At 39.0% G+C, this 20652-nt stretch overlaps 1 protein-coding gene across 10 annotated transcripts in view; it reads right to left on the reverse strand.

The window, feature by feature from the left end:
* Positions 1–20652, reverse strand: part of DENND4A (DENN domain containing 4A) — a 114630-nt gene that overhangs the window by 14564 nt on the left and 79414 nt on the right. For all 10 annotated transcript variants that reach the window (XM_073304348.1, XM_073304344.1, XM_073304354.1 and 7 more), the window contains 8 exons: positions 20128–20261; positions 19095–19230; positions 13701–13907; positions 13487–13615; positions 13044–13188; positions 8710–8829; positions 5156–5320; positions 1088–2163 (listed from right to left, as the gene is read on the reverse strand). In XM_073304348.1, coding sequence (XP_073160449.1) covers positions 1088–2163; positions 5156–5320; positions 8710–8829; positions 13044–13188; positions 13487–13615; positions 13701–13907; positions 19095–19230; positions 20128–20261 — 2112 coding nt within the window. The remainder of the gene's footprint in view (positions 1–1087; positions 2164–5155; positions 5321–8709; positions 8830–13043; positions 13189–13486; positions 13616–13700; positions 13908–19094; positions 19231–20127; positions 20262–20652) is intronic.

Below are 20652 nucleotides of genomic sequence, written 5' to 3' on the forward strand. Positions count from 1 at the left end.
CTTCCATTTTTCAAATTAACACTGGAACAATTTTTCTTCAAATTGTTTCTGTTCATTTTAAGACAGAAGTGTCTGTTAAACGGACATATACAAAAAGATATTTGCGACATAAAAATACTGCATCATTCAGACGATTTGAAAAAGCATTTTCCCAGATGCACACTATTTAAGATAGTTTATATAAAAAGTAAAGGGTCTAATAGCTGTAATACTGTTCATACATGAAATGTACATTTCGAAGTTAAGTTGCATTTATCTGAGAATTTCTCGCTTATGATGGGCAAGCTTTCATTTACTTCTCTAAAGTAAAGACCAAAGACACTTTTCCTAGTCTCAGTAACCACTATCCTGCTCCATAAAGACATATGTTAAATAAGAGCTGCACATATTCTAGTCCAGTACTGGAAAACACAGCACATCTAGTTCCCAAATATAATCAGTAAAAGATTTACACGACAAAGGAAAGATATCTGTTGGGAGCCATAACCACCAATTTTTTTTCTGTGCTTGTGCCAGCTGAGCCTAACTGAAAATGTTCAAGAATCCCCTATTTTTCTTCACATGACATTCCCCCACATATTCAAAGCAACCCCTTAAAGACACCATCCTTCTGGTAGCTGAACAAATCAGATGCCCTTCCAAATCCATCAAGATTGCTTCCTAATTGACAAGAGTTATCCAATCTGCTCCCTCTCCAGGGCACAACATACTATCTTTATTGCATTTCCAGACACTTCTGGTACAGGAAGTGAGAAACGAGTACAGCTAATACTAGATTTCCTTGAATACACACTGAATCTGTAGATCTGCTGTTGACTTTCTTGTCAAACTTTCTAGGACCTTCAATTGCTTTGAAACTATCACTGCATTTAATTGAATAATGGTCTGATCCAGTACAGTAAATCAGGTTCTAGCAAATCCCATTTCATCACTAATGGATGTTGTGCATATACTCTGCCCTGATGTATGTTAGCCAACTAAGCCTTTTCCACACACAAAGTTCACTGTTTCAGCCTCTACAGAATTATGTCCTTTCTTCATAGGAATGTATCTTTTGAAAAATCTCAAAGTAATTGTGAAAGTTTACCTTTGAGGATGCAGCATACATAGTAAACTTTGAATACCACTTGCTAGCCTTCTCAGCAACTCCTTTCCCAGCAGAAAACATGCTGCTTTTCAGAACATCAAATGTAGGTGTTAATAGCGTATCTAAGTTGAACGAAGGTGGAGACACTAGAGTTAATGCACCAGCCATGTCCTGCGACTGTTCCCTTGCTGGACTTTTTGGAGTGTACGATGGAGAGGACCAAAGCCTGTCCCTTGGCCTTTCTTCATTTTTTATGTGATAACTTTTGGATTTAGTAAGACTCACTGGCCTGGGGGAGTATGGGGGAAGGCTGGATCTTCTGCATGACTGGGTGACTGTTGGACTCTTTTTACTAACATTTTTGTCATCGTATGTTTTTTGCAAGTCAATGCTTGGTGCACGGCTTGTTAAAGGGCTACTCATGTTGTTCATGTACATCACTATTTCTTCAGCTAAGTCTCGCCTTGCAGATGGTGTTGAAACACTTTTGTCATCATCGTCTTCATCATCTTCTTTCTGTTGCTCTGTCTCAGCAACCAGCATTGAGAGGGGATCAAATCCAGTTTCCACATCTATTTTTTCAACTGGTTTTATTAGAAAGCTGCTAATACGCTGTAACTTCTTAGGCTTTTCATTAGCTGTGTCAGGTTCAGCATCCAAGTCTTCTAAATCAAAGATAACAGGAGACTCTGTTTTATCTGCAAAACTGCCATAGAAAGGTACCTCTTCATCACTAGATTCCTTCTCCATACTTTCTCTCTTAGACCCTAAAGATGACTTCCTGATGTCAAGACTATTTGGCCTGATGCTCTTCTGGAATACATTAGATAGTATTTTTGCATCAGCTCCTAATTTTTCAACAATGTCTTCAGGGCTTGCATTCTGGTTAATTCTATTTATCATGAGCCCCATCAGGGCATCTCCACTCAGATTACGGTTCCTGCTTCCCCATGCCATCTGTTTTAGGTCAGGTTCCACAGCACTTTTATGTCTCTTTCTTAAGGTTTTACTTTGAATAACTCCTGCTTCACTGGTATCCTCAAAAGTGGATGTGAACAGCAGCCCTGCTGGACTTTCTGAAAAAACAGAAATGAGTTACTTTACTTTTGTCAAACAACAAGAAATGAAAAAATGTCAAAATTAGCAAAAAAATTAGAATGTAAATCTGCTTCATCTTTCAAACTGGTAATGTATCAGCTTGTGGATACTAGGGCTGGGTTGGCTTGACTGCACAGAGAGAACAGGCACAGCCCTTAAAATGCACAGATGTCCAGAGATATTCAGGGAAATCCTGCATATCACTGGGTACACCCAATGTGATGGTCAGCTTCTTTGTGCCAATGCCTGGGCTTCCCCCATGTGGCAGTATGGCTCCTTCAGGTGTTGTGCAGCCATTGCCTCCCTTCTAACAACAATCCCTCCCCTCTAAGTTAGGGGATATTGGGGAAGAAGGGGAGGGAAGCAAAATCATGGAGTGGCTAATATGGTACTTATTAAAGAATTAAAGGAGGGTAATGTAATTAATGCAAAATCAACATGGGTTTATGGAAACTAGATCCTGTCAAACAAACTCATTATATTTTTGGATGAAGTTACCATTTTGGTTGATAAAGGAGTAGTGCTGATGTAATAGATTTAGACTTCTCTAAGGCTTTTGACTTGGTATAATACAACATTTTGATTAAAAAGCTAGAACAATATAAAATTGACAAGTACGCATTAAATGGATTAAAAACTGGCTAACTGGTAAGTCTCAAAATGTCACTGTAAACGGGGAATTGTCATTGAGCGGGTGTGTTGTCAGTGGGGCCCTACGCTAGTCAACATTTTTACCAATGACCTGGATGAAAACATAAAATCTTCACTGATAATTTTGCAGATGACAAAAAATTGGGGGAATGGTAAATAATGAAGACAGGTCACTGATTCAGAGTGATCTTGACTGCTTGGTAAACTGCGCAAGCAAACAATATGCTTTTTAATGCAGCTAAATGTAAACGTAGATACATCTGGGAACAAAGAATGTAGGCCGTACTTACTGGAAGGGGAACTCTATCCTGGCAAGTGGTGACTCTCAAAAAGATTTGGGGGGTCATGGTGGATAATCAGCTGAACATGAGCTCCCAAGGTGACCCTTTACCCAGAAGACCTAATGTGATTCAGGGGTGCATTAAGAGGGAAAGTAGAGAACTATTTTACTTCTATATTTGGCAAGGGTCTGAATGCTGCGGGAATACTGGGTCTAGTTCTGGTGCCCACAGTTCAAGAAGAATGTTGATAAATTGGAGAAGGCTCAGAGAAGAGCCATGAGAATGATTAAAGGATTAGAAAATATGTCTCATAGTGCGATTTACAGACCTCAATCTATTTAGCTTCACAAAGAGAAGGTTAAGGGCTTACAGTATCTACATGGGAAACAAATAGGCTCTTCAATCTGACAGAGAAAATGCATAACATGATCCAATGGCTCAAAGTTGAAACTTGGCTAATGCAGACTGGAAAAAAGGCATGAATTTTTAAGGGTGAGAGTAATTAACCATTGGAACGATTTACTAAGGATTGTGGTAGAGTCGCCATTATTCACAATTTTAAAATCAAGACTGGATGTTCTTCTAAAAGATCTGCTCTAGGAATTTCTGAGGGGAAGTTCTATGGCCTGTGTTTTACAGGAGGTCAGACCAGATGACTACAATGGTCCCCACTTTTGGCCTTGGAATCTATGAAGGGGAGAAAAGGGGAGCTCTCCCTCTGATTTTAGCAGGAGGAGGAAGGAAAGGAGTTATGTTCTCCAGAAGAACACACACAGCTTCCCTGGTACACTCTAACCCATGGATGTCAATACACCATAAAAGGGGTTGAAATCTGAACTGAATGAGAGATGCCCGTAAAATGATTTTTAGAAAAACAGCAGCATCTGTCAGAGAGCCTCTAAGTCACAGCATCCAAGAGTATTCTGAAAGCAGAAGCAAGAAATTTCAGACTCGTGAAATTAGGTTCCCATTTTACAGAAATGGTCATTCACTAAGAAGAGATTTGATAGCTGGGGTCAACAAATAGAACTGTTTCTGAGGGCAAAAAATCACAATATTTTTTACAGTCATTAACTAGAGCCAAAGAAAGACGTCTGAATGTTAGAGCAGATTCCTTAGTTTTGTCACTACCTTAAAATCCACAGATCTGAAAACATGACACATCACACTATTTCAACCACAGCTGACAGTGTTAGAATAATTAGATTTGACATTACCAAAGGGCATGTAAAAACAGTTGGAAGCTTCATTTAATTATACTGGTTAGACACCTCTACTCTGACCTGAAAGAATTTGATAGTTGCAGGAGGTCACATGTGAGAGACAGAAGAAAATGCCATTTGTACAGTTTTGGGTGTTTCGGAGCACATGCAAAAACACAAACAGAAAAGAAAAGAAAATTCTGGAAATCCAACCACAATATTCACAAAGTTGTCTCCTTGACACAAGCACTTACAGATGATACACCCAATCTAACTCCTACTGACATTACTGAAAAGAGTTTCATTTACTTCATCTGCCATTGGATAAGCCCCTATTTTTTTTTTATTATTATTTTTTAAAATACAAGTGGTGGAGGCTACAGAGTTGCTACCATGATTCAAGACAAGAATTCAGGTACAACCCCACCACTTTTACTTTGCAGACTAATGAAGAATACATTGTCATGACGGTAACATAGGTGATGTGCAGACGAAACAAAGACCCTCATGGTTCAAGCCCAATGCAGTATTATCAAGACCTTGGAAAGCAGTATACAATTATGTACAAGTCAGTTGCTATAATAGCAGCCAGAAACTTTGGTGGTTAAGGGGGGGAAAAAAAAGGAAACAAAAACTAAAACCAGTGCAAACAAACATAAAAAGTTGGCCCAGAGAAAAGAGAATTGTTTAAGCTCCAATACTTTTCCCCCCTTCACCATACTAAAAACTAAAACCTAGCAGAGACGCAGCTCCATGACAAATAATGCAAGTTATGCTCTCATTAAAAAAAAGAACAATTACCGTTAAATAAAGATGAAATATAACTATTAACTCACCAGTGCTGACTTCCCCAGCTGTCCTGTCAGCATTATCAATGGTACCACTGAGTCGTACTATGTTAGAAGTGGCTTTTGCTACTTGAATTGAAGTGCTACTTGAGTTTTGATAATTTAGCTTAGAAAGACAGTCACCACTCCCTTTTGCACTCTCTGTTTCAGACACTGTGTGCATAAAAGAATACATGCAAAATTTCATTAGGACTGAGGTAACTCTTAGAACAAGTTTCAAATTCCCATGATCTATAGGTTATCTATAGGCAATTTTTTTTTTACAGGATTAGTTATGTAACTGAATGACAGCATGTGGTGATACTGACCAATTATACCAAAAGTAAGCTGAGATGTCCCGTGGCAATATTAGCAAACAGTACTGTACCAAAGAATGGCTAACTGAATTGTTAAATGATACACTTCTAGAAGAGCTCACTGGAGAAAACACCATCCAAATATAATTTGTAATCTTCAAGATTCCAAAATGCAATGACATTATAATGCTACTAGGAGAAACTCTATGACTTGTGTTATGCAGGAGGTCAGACTAGATGATCAAAATGGTCCCTTCTGGCCTTAAGATCTATTAATATGAAACAAGACTTTCTAGTGACCAACTACAGTCTCTCTTTTTTTAAATATAATTTTATAAAATTTTCTAAATGAGAGTTGCTGTTGTTTTTTAAAAAGAACAAACATTTCAAACATCAGATCTCACAACAGCAATAAAATTTTAATGTCAGACTTATTGAACTCACAAGCACACATTTTAATGCAGCAGTATTACATGTTTCATCTCATCTGAAACCAGTTACATATATTAAGTAATGCTTAGTTTAAATTAACTCATATCTTTGTTTCAAGGAAAACAAATACAAAAGAGGTTCCAACCACATCCTCACTCAGCAAAAACTGGAAAACACCTATTAACTTGGGGCAGCTGATAATTCAGTGAACATTTCCACTAACAGCAGTAGTTCACAATATATTTATCTAAAATATATTTAGTTGTAAGAGCATTAGCGCCTGATTTTCAGAATTGGTGAACACCTACAACCCAAATTTAAGTCAAAGGGAGCTACAGAGGTTTAATCACCACTAAAAGGGCATGTCTACACCATAAATTAAGATGTAACTGTGGTGTAGGTAGGCATACCCACACTAACTTTAATCTAGCTAATAAGGGCGATAGTAGTGAAAATGCAGTGGCACTGGCTTCAGCAAAGGCTAGCCAGTCATGTACAAGCCCACCTGGGACCCAGGGTACTTACTCTGATTGCTAGACTGTATCAGTATTCTCATTTTTACTTATCAGGATAAACAAAATTATTCTGATATATTCATCAGCAAAAACTGAAATGTCTTGTTACTTAATTAGCTCTGAAAGTTGAGTTACCAATTCTTGGAAATTTTCCAAGTGCACACCATTTAAGTCTTGAGCAAAACTGCAAGTTTTTACTTTTATTAGTTTTTGGGTGAGGTAAAATAAAACTGATTTGTCCACAAGGGATTTTAAAATAACGTAAATTCAAAAGACTAGGAAATTAACCACTTGAAGAAGCTAAAAGATTTTGAAGTTTCTGTGCTAGTGCACATTTGCTCCACTGAACATTTCATCTCAGTTTGTTTGATAATAAAAAGGGTTGACAAAGAAACAACACTGTGTTAAACAACAATTGTCTCTCTTCCATACCCCTCCACACACACGCACACACAGTTAGAGAAACCAGGTTTTGTATGATGGAATAAATGGTGTTTGGAGAGGGTAAAATGGAATTAATCCATTCAATCCAAAGAGAGGCTTAGGAGCCAGAATACAGGCTGCTACCCTTTCATATCTTTGTGCCACTGGATCTGCCTCAATGCAGATCCAGCTACTTCCAATGTCCCTCAAGAGGTAACTAATGCCAGATCTACGCTAGAAAGTTAGGTCGACCCAGCTACATCACTCAGACAGGCCTATGAAAAATCCATACCCCTGAGAGATATAGTTAAGCCAACCTAACGCCTGGTGTAGAAACTGCTAGGTCGACAGAAGAATTCTTCCGTCAACCTAGTTACATCCTCTCAGGGCAGTGGACTAACTACAGCGATGAGAACCTCTCCCATCACTGTAGTGAGTGTCTACATTGAAGTACTATAAGCAGCGTAGCTGTACCATACAGCATTTCCACTCAACTCAAAGCATAACCAAATATGTAATGCTGCAGTACTTACAAGCACAGAATCTGTATTTGCTTTAGAACTGATTTTTCCAAAAAGACGTATCAGAATTAAATGCACAGAGCAGGCAACTGCACATCTAACCAGGAGCTCAAGTGCACATGCGAGCAACTGACCATTTTCAACAGGTGGCACTTACAAGTGTAAAACATTTTCCGCAAAGCTACTGGTGATATTATGTTTCTAAAACTAATGTAAGTGATGAACTTCAGGTGACCCATCTTAACTGTGCATTTTCAGAGCTGGCATTTCTGTTTTGTTTTTTCTGAAACTCAATCTTAACTCAGAATTTCCTGGATGTCTAATGCTTTGGCTTAAAAATACAACACTCTTAATTTTTTTCTTTTAGTAACTGATACCTTTCCTTTAACTTAATTTCAGCTTAAATGTTTCTTATTTAAAAAAATATAACAAGAGCTCTTGCTTTATTTGGACTGTCACTTCCCCAGATCCTGTGAATGATCAGCAGAAGAGAGTCCCTGACTTCACCTCTTGAGCGCTTTCTAGGAAATATAGGATGGCAATGAGGAAGCATCTTGTGATGCAGGGTTTCAGAAATCCCCTCCTTGGAATCCTTTCCGAGTCTGGAGGACATATACATATGAGGACGTATTACTTCTTTTTTGTATGTGGATAAGCAGGGGGTCTCTAGAGCTTGCAAACTGGATAGGTACTCCTGCAGAGATTATAAAGTATGCATGGACTCCTGCAAAGAATGCAAGTTCTGTTCTTTACAAGCCCTCTTGCAAGCTCTGCAAGAAATCCTGTGGACCTTATTTCTGGTTTGACATTTGCTGCTTAGGAATCATGTAGCCTTTACTTATGAGCTATCTAAACAGCACAGGGCACTGATGGAAGCATGTAGCGGACCAGTATGCATTGTCCAAACAAGTACAAGCGGACATGTGATGTACAGAACATACATTGCAAGTGCTATTAATAAAATAATAATTCACTATAAAATTAGTCAAAGGTACTCAGTAGGGACAACATATTAAACTAAGTCCAGAGCCTGTAGGCCTAGCCAAGTTATGACATTATTAAATAATTAGAAAACATGCAAGAAGTGAGATCACCTTGGTAACTTGGGCCCCCCATCTCTCTAAACCCTTTGTCCAATTTGCGTGAACACTGCCATGCAAGTTCTACCCTGGCATATAAAATGGTAGGCCAATTCCTTTAGGTTTGATGAAAGTATGCAGATGGAGAGGAACAGCAAAACTGTACTTACTACAGAAGGGACTAATAGGCTCCCCACAATGCATCCCCCTACTGGATATCAAAGCATCACCATTTATACACAATGAACTGGACATCAATATTTATAAGATACATACAAGAACTGGAATCACTCTCTCTCTTGTCCTCTTTTTGTTTGTTTATATCTTGAACAGACGTTTCCCCTTGCCTAAATTCTTCTTTAGATAACAAGTTACTGCCAAGATCTGAAAGTCCTCCTATTATAACAGGAGGATTGACAGGATAAAGAAAATTAACTCTATATTTCCATACAATGAAATACTGTGTAGAAGAACAAATGAAATATCCATAATAATATAATAATTTCTTTTACTAGGTAAATTCCACCTAAAAATATTGAACACTTTACCACATAAAAATTGCCATAGAATGTCAGGACAAGTATAGATTAATTTAATACAACACTGGTGCCACCAAATGTACATAAAAATTCAAATTATGTCAATGAAGTTCAAAATAAGCCAACCAAAAGCTAACCAAAACTTATCACAACATTCTATTTCAGTTCATTTCCTTAGAAGACTGGGTGTTAGGTTTTGTGCTCAACCAATCCAAATGTCACTCTCTTAAAAAGTTAAAGAGGTACTCCACTGTACAGTAAAAACAGTTACCTACCTTTCGTAACTGTTCTTTGAGATGTGTTGCTCATGTCCATTCCATTGTAGGTGTGTGCACGCCCACGTGAGCAGTTGTCAGAGACTTTTGCCTTAGCGGTATCCGTAGGGACGGCCGTGGCACCCCCTGGAGTGCTGTACTCATGTGTCGGTATATCAGGAGCCACCGTCCCTATACCCTCTCAGTTCCTTCTTGCCGACAACTCCAAGAGAGGGGTAGGAGGGTGGGTAATGAAATGGACATGAGCAACACATCTCTAAGATGTTATGAAAGGTAGGTAACCATTTTTTCTTCTTCAAGTGCTTGCTCATGTCGATTCCATTGTAGGTGACTCAAAAGCAGAACCCTCGGAGGTGGGCTTGGAGTTCACAGCTTTGCAGGCAACTGCACATCTAACCAGGAGCTCTGCAGACTGGAGCACTAGTCTGCCGAAGCCAGCGTCATCTCAAGCTTGCTAGGTCAGCGCATAACGTGAAGCGAACGTGTGGATGGACGACCAGGTCGTAGCCCGACAAATTTCCTGGATTGGTACTTGAGCAAGGAAGGCTGCCAAGGAAGCTTGCACCCTAGTTGAGTGAGCCAGCACGACCACTGGCAGCAGTACCTTTCCCAGCTCATAGCAGTAGCGGATGCAGGCCGTGGTCCAGAATGAGAGGCTCTGGGCTGACACCGTGCAAACTTTCATCCTGTCAGCAACAGCCACGAACAACTGCATTGACTTACAGAACAGCTTTGTTCTATCAATGTAGAAGGCCAGCACCCACCTAACGTCCAGGGTATGCAGCCTGGGCTTTCTGGCCCCCAGGGTGTTTAGAGGGTCCAGGCTGTGTAGGTAAGCGGGAAGAAGAGGGGCGATGCCGACTGAAGCTACTGTCCCTTCTTCTTCCAGAACCTTGGCAGGGCTGCCAAGGTCCTGGTGGCGGGGACAGCCGGAAGGGCTTCTGAGCAGACTGTGGCATATGTATGCCAACGAACGAAGGGTGGCCTTCGTATCCTTCACCACATACAGCGTGGCATCCATCTGCTTGGAGAAGAGACCAACCCCGTCAAAAGGGAGGTCTTGGATTGAAGTCTGCATCTCCTGTGAGAGGCCAGCCGTTTGCAGCCACGAGCTACGCCAATGCAACTACCCGAGCCACAGAGTTTGCCACATCCCAAGCCATTTGTAGGGTGCACCGGGCTGCTGCTGTGCCTTCTTCAACCAGGGTGCTGAATTCCTAGGCTAACCCTTGTGGGAGGGACTCCTGGAACTTGAGGAGGGTATCCCACAAATTAAAGTTGTAACTTTCCAGGAGAGCTTGGTGGTTTGCCACCCAGAATTGTAGGCTGGCGGTTGAATAAATCTTTCTCCCAAAGAGATCCAGCCTTTTGGCCTCTTTATTCTTAGGAGTCAAGGTGGTATGGAGTGGTTTGTCCTTTTCATTGGCCGCGGAGACGACCAATGAGCCCGAGGGCGGGTGGGTGTATAAATACTTGAACCCTTTAGCTAGCTCAGAGTCTAATATCCCACTCTTTCTGAGTTCACGGCTGAAAGTGCTTAAAAATACGGCACTTCTTCTTGACGTGCAATTCGCCCAAGCACTTGAGACAGTTGCTGTGGGGCTCACTAACAGGAATAGGCCTGCTACAGTCTGTGCAAGGTTTGAACCCGGGGGACTGGGGCAAAGTCCCACTAGTGACTATCAAGTAACTACAACTATCCTACTAGAAGAAACAATTAAAACCCTAAGGCTGAAGAGCTCTTAACAAGGCAAGAACAACTGCTAACCACTTGCAAAGAAAGGGAGAGAGGTGCTCTGACTAACCACCAGGGGTGGTAAGAAGGAACTGAGAGGGCGCAAGGATGGCAGTGCTTGATATACCGCGCCATGAGTGAGGCACTCCAGGGGGCGCCATGGCTGTCCCAATGGATACCGCTAAGGCTAAAGTCTCCGATGACTGTGCACGTGGGCGCGCGCACACCTACAATGGAATCGACATGAGCAAGCGCTGGAAGAAGAATTTTTTTAAAAAAGACGAAACATGTAAAAGTCTCCTGGTTTTGTTTTTAAATAGAAAATGCACTTTTAAAATAATGCAGAATCAACTGAGATTTTCTTTACATGAAAAGTCTTTAGTCAGCAATACCCAGTAAAATCACATGAAAGCCCATATAGTTGGCAATTCTTGACAGTCATCCTCAGGTCAGTGATGCCAAGTATAGCTCTGGCTGAATGAGTTAAAAAAACAACAAACAAGGGATAACATTTCAACACAGTTCTTCTACCCCCCCAGACAGCTTGTCTTTTACCAACAGTAGTTGGCCCAATAAAAGATATTGCCTCACCCACTGTGTCTCTCTTACTTATGGAAAGCAATGCCATATACTAAACATAATAAGACCCCATTAAAATCTAGTTTTTAAAAATAAATCTTTTAATTTCAATGTGTGCCTTCATCCATAATTCTTTCATTATAATAATCAGTCCCATAAATGTCAAGGTCATATGTCAAATGAAATGAATGTGACAGTTTCAGTAGCACAGAGACCCTGCAAATACTGGTCCGAGGTAGAGAGTGGGGCCGATGACATATTTAAAATGAGTAGTCTCATGGACCATCAGGGCTTAAATCAAATGCATCACTCCCCAGGGTTAGAAGCTCTGTGACAGACTTTTCAAAGCAATAGTCCTGGACCAGTGACTAATAAGAAAAAATTGATTCCTGGAAACATTATCCAAGTGCTATGGTTTTCTAACATAACATGTTTAGTTGCAGAGTTGTTGTCTTTTTTACTTTAGAGTTGTAGGCAGTAACTAATGATTCGTGAATTTTGAAGAGTTAAGGTAAAGAATTGTAAAATATAATTGCTTTAATGACTCTTCAACACTTAGTTAAAATAACACATTTTACATTTAATTTAATCCAAACACTCAGACTGGATGTAACAGTGTAATTCACCTCTAATACGTAATGTATAAAGTTAAAAGCAAAATAACAGTTAATAAGACACCATGTCAGATGAAATAAAGTACAAAGAAAGAATGCATTAGCATAACCTTATATATATCATATCTATCATGCACACATAAATCTATACCAGTTAGCAGCAGCGATACTTTGACTAAATGAATATTGAAGTGCATCTGTTCCACAATGCTTATGTCACTAAAACTATGCTTCCATGACTAACAGCATACAGATCTCTTTAAGAACACAGCATGGTAACATTTTACCAGTCATAAAGACATAAAAAAACAAAACCAATAGTCTGTCAATACATATTTGTTCAAGCTAATAATTTAGAAGTACATTATTGGATTGATTGGCTGTGGAGCCTCAGCCCAGCCTTGTGACTGTACAATTTTACACACTCCATCCTGCGTACATGCTTTTCAAACACAAAAGCATGCATACAATAGTTATGGGTTCTATGTGTACAAATTCTATTACTTGGTTTCTAAATTGTGCATACGCATCACTTAGCTATGCAACTGTTAGCATGTTAAAAGTATGCGTACAAACTGACATTGCCTGCCAAATATCTGACCTTAAGATCTGAAAAAAGTGAGTCACATAATAAAATATCTGCTGCATTGAGAAGTGTCCTAGTAACATGAATGAAGTAAAGATAGATGAGCATTTGGCATTTTAATTGTAAGACAGGAAACAAATTTTTTTATTTAAAAATATCTATGTTCATGTAATTTCTATCAAATAACTAATATAGAAGTAATTCAATTCTTTGACAGATTTTTTTAAAAAATACAACTTGCTTATCAATGTAAGCTAATATAAAAATGTATGAATACTCTACCGGAAAGAGCTGCTTGTGGTGTGTTGACAGATAGTTTTTTTAAAGCTTTTTTAAACTGCGCTATTCCTAACACAACATTTCTTATCTTCGTCCATAGGAAATAGCCACTTCTGTTACTTGAAGGCCAGGTGCTTTCCAAAACAGCCTATTCAATTAACAAAGTCAGATTAAATGATTGTAAGAAGTCCTTGCTTTCTATTACAGATTTTTAAGATTTTTAAAGGCAAGGATGTTCAAAAAGTAGTTCGCTGACTTAAAATCAAACTGGCAAGAAACATGCTACATTAATAAGTAAATCTTAGAATGTGAAAAAAAAACCCACAGCAATTTTTTAACTTATTTCTATAAAAAATATTCCTTGAGTAATTTTTGCTTGCTATTTAGTTATGTACAATGATAAGAATATATCAGCCTTCTTTCTGTCCTCCGCACAAAACACTTACCTTATTATAGTAACCATATGTAATGGCATTAGGGTCAACACCGGCTTTTTTCATTTCAAAAAGGACTCTCACTGCAAGCACAGGCTGGCCATATTGCCCACATAGCTGCATAAGCACCCGATAACATACCTGAAAACAGACATTTTTAGCGTTTCGTTTTATAACAGAATTTATACAAAATTCGAAACAAAAACCCCAGGATTCACTTTTTTACCTCATCAGGGGGATCTATCTTTTTGGTATGCATTTTTCGCAGCACATCATATGCAGTTCTCAGAGCCCTGACTTTTGAATGGCATACTTTCACATACGCTGGAAGGCAGATAAACCATAGGCCATAGCAGTGACGCAGCAAACACCTGGACCACATCTGAGGAATGGAGGAGTACCTCTTAGCTATCTTATGGGCTGACTTTATTTCCTGTAAAGAGGCATTTAGTTAGCATCTTTAATATACATATATACAATATATATAATACATAATATACGATTTTTTAGAAATGAATCAGTTGCTCATAAAAGACGCACTGAAATTTATGCCAGAAGCTAGATGACAGACAGGCAGGAGAAGCAGCACCACACGAGGGGCTCAGTTCTTACCGGAGATAAGCAGAGATGCTTCTTGTAGAATCAGCTCCTGTGGAATTAATAGCTGCACACAAAAAAGCTACTTACTTCTCAAAGACTTTATACTAAATTACTGAAGCCTTCTGCTTGCATAAACAAATAATTGACTCTCCCCCAGCCCTCTCTCTCTCTCTCACACACACACACTGAGAATAATTGAAAATGTGATTCAAGGTGGTTAGCTGTCCTTATATATATATATATATAATTTTATTGCATATTAGGTCTTGGAAATTACTCAGTTGTCAGCACAGGCCTCCAAGTCAACCCAGTTTTCAATAGTTTTTCTTTGTCCATTCAGACAAAAAAAATAAAAAGTTCATCATCTATACAATGATAGCTTCTCTTTCCCTCCCCCTCATTTCTACCTTCATCATTTGAGTAGTGTCATGGAAAAGTACTCATGATTCTAATCAAAAGCATCTGATTTATAATCAAATATTAACATACATTTGTGAGACTAATTCAGAATACTGACAGGTACCAAAAAGGAATTGTCCAATTCCAAATGGTGACAACATTCAAAGTAAAGAAAACAAAAACCAACCAAACAGAAGATCCTAAATCTTGTGCTTCTTTCCAAACAAGTTTCAAGCATCCATTATATTTTGTAGATGTTTGCACACTCAAAAGTTAGGTGGATGGGGTATGCCGGCAGCCATGTCATTTTGCTATGATCTTGTCAGATTTCATGAACTAAGCATAATTAGATCAGGTCTAAATTTGGAAGGAGGCCTCAAAAGACCATTTAGCTGCTTTACCTGGATCCTAGGAAACAGCATTATCAATTTGACATAAGATTTTTTTTTTTTGAATCAGTACTGAGTCAAACACCCACCATGGTCAAAGAGCACCATACCACAAATGGTGACTTCTTTCAAAGGAAATATAGACCCTAAGTTCTGTCCACTTGTGGTTATTATAAATCCTAGGATGCTTTCTTGCCAGATTACAACTCAGGTATTGTATTCTGCCTACTTACAACCCCCAGGCACTTCCACAGTTGTATACCGTATTCTTTACTTACTATCAAACTACTATGAAGTATTGCCATATACTATCAGGGTTGGAAGGGACCTCAGGAGGTCATCCAGTCCAACCTCCTGCTCAAAGCAGGACCAATCCCCAACTAAATCATCCCAGCCAGGGCTTTGTCAAGCCTGACTTTAAAAACTTCGAAAGAAGGAGATTCCACCAACTCCCTAGGTAATGCATTCCAGTGTTTCACCACCTACCTAGTGAAAAAGTTTTTCCTAATATCCAACCTAAACCTCCCCCACTGCAACTTGAGACCATTACTCCTCATTCTGTCAGCAGCTACCACTGAGAACAGCCTAGATCCATCCTCTTTGGAACCCCCTTTCAGGTAGTTGAAAGCAGCTATCAAATCCCCCCTCATTCTTCTATTCCGCAGACTAAACAATCCCAGTTCCCTCAGCCTCTCCTCACAAGCCATGTGTTCCAGTCCCCTAATCATTTTTGTTGCCCTCCGCTGGACGTTTTCCAATTTTTCCACATCCTTCTTGTAGCGTGGGGCCCAAAACTGGACACAGTACTCCAGATGAGGCCTCACCAATGTCGACTAGAGGGGAACGATCATGTACCTTGATCTGCTGGCAATGCCCCTACTTATACATCCTACTTATACAACAGCTGCTGTTCTCTACACCAGACAGTCTTATATTGTGATGTTTAATTACTAATACTCCCACAGTAAAGTGCTTTCAAGTACTCAGAGGGAAGATACTGTAAAAGTACAGAATCTTATTATCACAAAGTTTTTGTTGGTGGTGGTGGGTTTTTTTAAATTTTTCTTTTTTGGTGTCCTTTAGGTTTCAGTCACCAGGAACAAGAGGGAAGGAAACCCTGTTTTCATCCAGTTTCTCAGAAAATTCATGAAAGCCAGCCTGGAATAATTTTAAAACCTCTACATGCTAAATTAGGTGAAAGATCATAAATGGATTCCAAAGATGAAAGATTCCTAATACCACATGAGTTCTTATTAGCAGTGCTCTTGAATATTCCAGTTTGATTAATTCTCTCTTTCTTAATGATTCATGCAGATCAGGAAACATGGGGACAAACCAGTAATTCCTTTTATCTGACAAGACAACCAAGCTTTGTAGAAGAATACTATGAAGGCCAGTGAAAGCACAGATACTTTCAGCTTTTTTACACTCTGGATGCTACTACACTATGATCTAGCACTTACTGTGATTTTAAGACCAGACCATTGCAGAGGTTTGGTTCTTCAAGATGTCATAGCTTATAATATTGGTGAAAGTCCAGCAAACTGTTTTTTGTTACCAATAATTCAATTAGATCTCTGTGAAAAGAGACTATCCATCAACCAGCTACAAACTGAAAATTTTGAACACGTTATCTTCGGATCCTGTCTATATAGGTAGAAGAAAATGGACAGTATTATATAGCAAGGGTAAGAAGGAGGCTGTTCTGTCAAGGCATTTTTAGGACCAAAAAACAGGCAAAAGTCCTGGAAATAAAAAGTCAAGAGGCCTGGCACTGTTTTATACCTCAAGAAACCGCAAGTTGTAGCCGGAAGTGGGAAAAAAGCATGGATAAATATAGTAGCGTCAGAATTCTACATTTCCAAGGATAAACTATTTGTACTGCCAAATGTTAATGCTTTTAAAAGACATTTCATTACTACAAATACAGAATGTAAATATTCATCTGAAATATGATTCATCTGAAATTCTCAGCACTGTCCATTAGAGGGGAAAATAAGCTACTTAAAATACTTGTTTAAGTCAAAAAAAGAAAAGGAGGACTTGTGGCACCTTAGAGACTAACCAATTTATTAGAGCATAAGCTTTCGTGAGCTACAGCTCACTTCTTCAGATGCATATCGTGGAAACTGCAGCAGGCTTTATATATACCTTATATATATATATAAAGCCTGCTGCAGTTTCCACGATATGCATCTGAAGAAGTGAGCTGTAGCTCACGAAAGCTTATGCTCTAATAAATTGGTTAGTCTCTAAGGTGCCACAAGTCCTCCTTTTCTTTTTGCGAATACAGACTAACACGGCTGTTACTCTGAAACTTGTTTAAGTCAGGAGCACGACAGATCATAAAAATCAAGACATAGTGAACTGAATAGTGATCAAGCAAGCTCTGTAGCAGTAACGACTGCAAGTGCTCACTCATTAAGCAAAAGCTGATTACATGACCAAATACTCAAAAGAAATTTTCATTAATTAAATTAAGTACAATGTGTGCATGCCCATGTACATCCAATTTAGTGCTCATCAGTAATTTGTAAAGCAAGAAACATTAGGTGCTGTATCAATACTGTCAGACTGTAAAACCTACTAGAGAAAATCTGTTTTTAAAAACTTGTATTACGATTTGAAAAGGCCTGGACATTTCTTTTTCAGATGTTTGCGAACAAGCCCAGAGAAGCAATGTTGAGCCATCTATAGCAATAGGTGGGGAGGGAAGAAGAAATAAGGTACTTCAATAAAGCTGTGAAAATGGTCACTACCTACTATAAGGAACACAGCCCAGTCCGCCCAGGAATTTAAGGATATCACCAAATCCTTCCCCAAACAACGCCAAGAGAAACTCTACAACCTCATCTCCCACAAACTGACCGCACTCTTCCTGAGCTGGTCCTTGAGACTGCCACCCTCTCAGTGGAAATCCCTCCTGAAGGCCCACTTCTATCAGGCCTAGAAGAAATTAGCTGACATTCGTCTAGTTATCTCAGTTATTTATCTGATCACTGGACTGCACCTTTATGTGGAGGGAAGAGATTTACAGGTGGGAGAAAGGGGTGTGTAAAATCACTAGAATTGTAATAAGGGGAAGATAAGCAGGGCAGAGAGAAAAAGGGAGGGGAATTTAGTGAGTCTGAACATGCACATGTAATAAAAAAAAATGCGTACCTGTTACCACTCATCACTTTGCTTGTAATTCTTTCCCCCAACCTCCCATTTAAGTTTGTGTATTTGTAGACGGTACACTCTTTGGGAGAGGAACTGTATCTTCCTGTGTGTTTGGAACTCATTTACCCATCTGTAGGTGCTATAGCAATCTAAATAATGAATACTAATAGAATGGAGATTGCCCTAAAAGGAGAGTGTAAAAGTTTGCTTGGTCATCCGATTTGATGACACAGGTGGCACAAGACAGAAAGCAGAAAAAATGTCCACTTCTTAAATAACTATGGGAGAGGAAGGTGAGAAAGCTCCTTGCGCCCTTAAGTAGAAAAAAAGAGACTTGTTTAGAGATAACAACTCCAAGTCTAGCGGTCTCTACAGAAAATTATGAGCTACAACTGGTAATAAATAGTGGGGAAAAAAGGAAATATGGGATTCCTATACTAGTGCCATGTCTCCAGGATGGCTGAAATCCTCTTTACTTTTCAGTGTGGGACTCATCCTTTCAAGAATCGGGAGCATAGGGACACTCAGGGCTCTCAGTGGATATGGCTGGCCAATAGAATCCAAACTCACACTACAACAGAATATATGTCAGGGGTAGGCAACCTATGGCATGCGTGCCAAAGGTGGCACGCAAGCGGATTGTCAGTGGCACACACGCTGCCCGGGTCCTGGCCACCGGTCCGGGGGGCTCTGCATTTTAAATGAAGCTTCTTCATATTTTAAAAACCTTATTTACTTTACATACAACAATAGTTTAGTTATATATTATAGACTTATAGAAAGAGACCTTCTAAAAACGTTAAAATGTATTACTGGCACGCAAAACCTTAAATTAGAGTGAATAAATGAAGACTCGGCACACCACTTCTGAAAGATTGCCGACCTCAGATATATGTGCACAAACAGTTGAAGAAGAATCAATCTTGCCCAAGTTAAGTTTCTTGGTGACGAAAATTATTTTTAGTTGCATCTACAACCATGGTAACCAAGGGTATTGATGGCTAAGCGTGGAAGCAGAAGGCCCTTAAAAAATTTAAAACTTCTCTAGTAATTGAAATATTTCAAAGTACCTGTTTTGTTCTCCTGAACATTGGGGATGGGCTGTTGGGACTACTGGCTTTTGAAGACAATTTGTTATTTGGTGTAGTCAGGAACCCCTCAGGTGGGTCAAACAAATCTAGTTTCAGCACAGGAAATCCACTATAGCTATAAAAGAAAAGAATGCCATAATCTAACCTTTATAAGACAGTTTCAATCAGAAGTGAACATAAGGTCTAAGAATGTCAGTCATACTTTCCTCAGGTAAAAGGAACAAAGTTTTTTTTACTGAAAGTTCTGGATAACTTGCATAAACACACAAGCTCTCAACTTGTTGCATCCACTTACGTAACCAATTTTGAGTCTTAAGTAACAGTTTTTCTTTATTAGTATTCCAATAAATTAGCACAAGTCAAATGTATTAGTATTGACTGTACTTAGTAGAAGAAACTTATGTGCTGATTTAGTCTCTAATGAACAAAGCAGAACACAGAGATCCATAAAAATCAATATACGTACTACAAACCCATCTGAAAGATAAAATTAGATTACTAAAAGTCCATTTTAATTTAGCAATGTAACAAAGATCCCAATAGAAATAATCTAATTTGACATGTAATTACTAAATTAATAACCTCAGTTTTCACCCAAGGGCCTGATTCTGAGACATACAGTAGCCCCTGCAAAGAAATAAGCATCCTCAGCTTGTACTGAAATCAAAGGGAGCTGACAGACAGTGAGTATTTTACAAGAGGTTTTCTGTAAATTGCAGACTGTGACCCTGAATGTTCAATTTTAAAATTTAGATATCAATATTAACAGATTAAGATTAAAATACTGAATAAAGTAATTTGATGTCCACACAAATGAAAGTCATTAAAGCTTCAGTTCAGCTGGCACAGCAGGCTTTTCACATGTAAGCTTTTTTACAGAATGAAAAATTGTGGGACTGGAAAGTTGTATTCTATAGGTATCACAATACAGCTCTATAAATTAGCTGCAGAAAGGCAACAGGGCACTTTTTTGTTGTTGCTGGCAATTATTTTATGCTGCTCCCTTGAGTACCTGTACTGCAAAGGGTGCTCTTCGCCATTAGGTAGGTGAGGGATCTCAGGTGGTGTTATGAAAACTGTGTGTTCACTCTTGTAGGACTCATCCAACTCTATTAGCCGTGTTTCACCACTCTTGTCCATATCCATCTGCAGAAATTTAATTACAAGAAAAGTGTGTGTTAAAGTTATATTTGGTTACAGGAAATTAACATTAAGTCTACTGCACAGCACAGGCAAACACTATGCAATGTTGGCATCGAAGGATTGTATTTGGGAGCTAGGAACTCCTGGCAAGGTGATGATTAAGAGGCACAGTTGTTGGGGGGAGGTTAAATGAGGACTAGCTATGTAAAGTTGATGTGCCTTTTTGCTAAAGCCTTTTTCTAGTCTGAATTTATATGACAGCCCCCAAAACAGGGAAGGAATGCTGCTAAGAAAACACCTTTTGACACTTGGATGCTTTATTTGTAACTATTTTTAGCACTTCAAGACCGACCTGATGGTCAGCTTTGAGATATCTATCTCAGAACATTTATCT

This window comes from Lepidochelys kempii, chromosome 10 (assembly GCF_965140285.1).
Source record: "Lepidochelys kempii isolate rLepKem1 chromosome 10, rLepKem1.hap1, whole genome shotgun sequence".
NCBI lineage: Eukaryota > Metazoa > Chordata > Testudines > Cheloniidae > Lepidochelys > Lepidochelys kempii.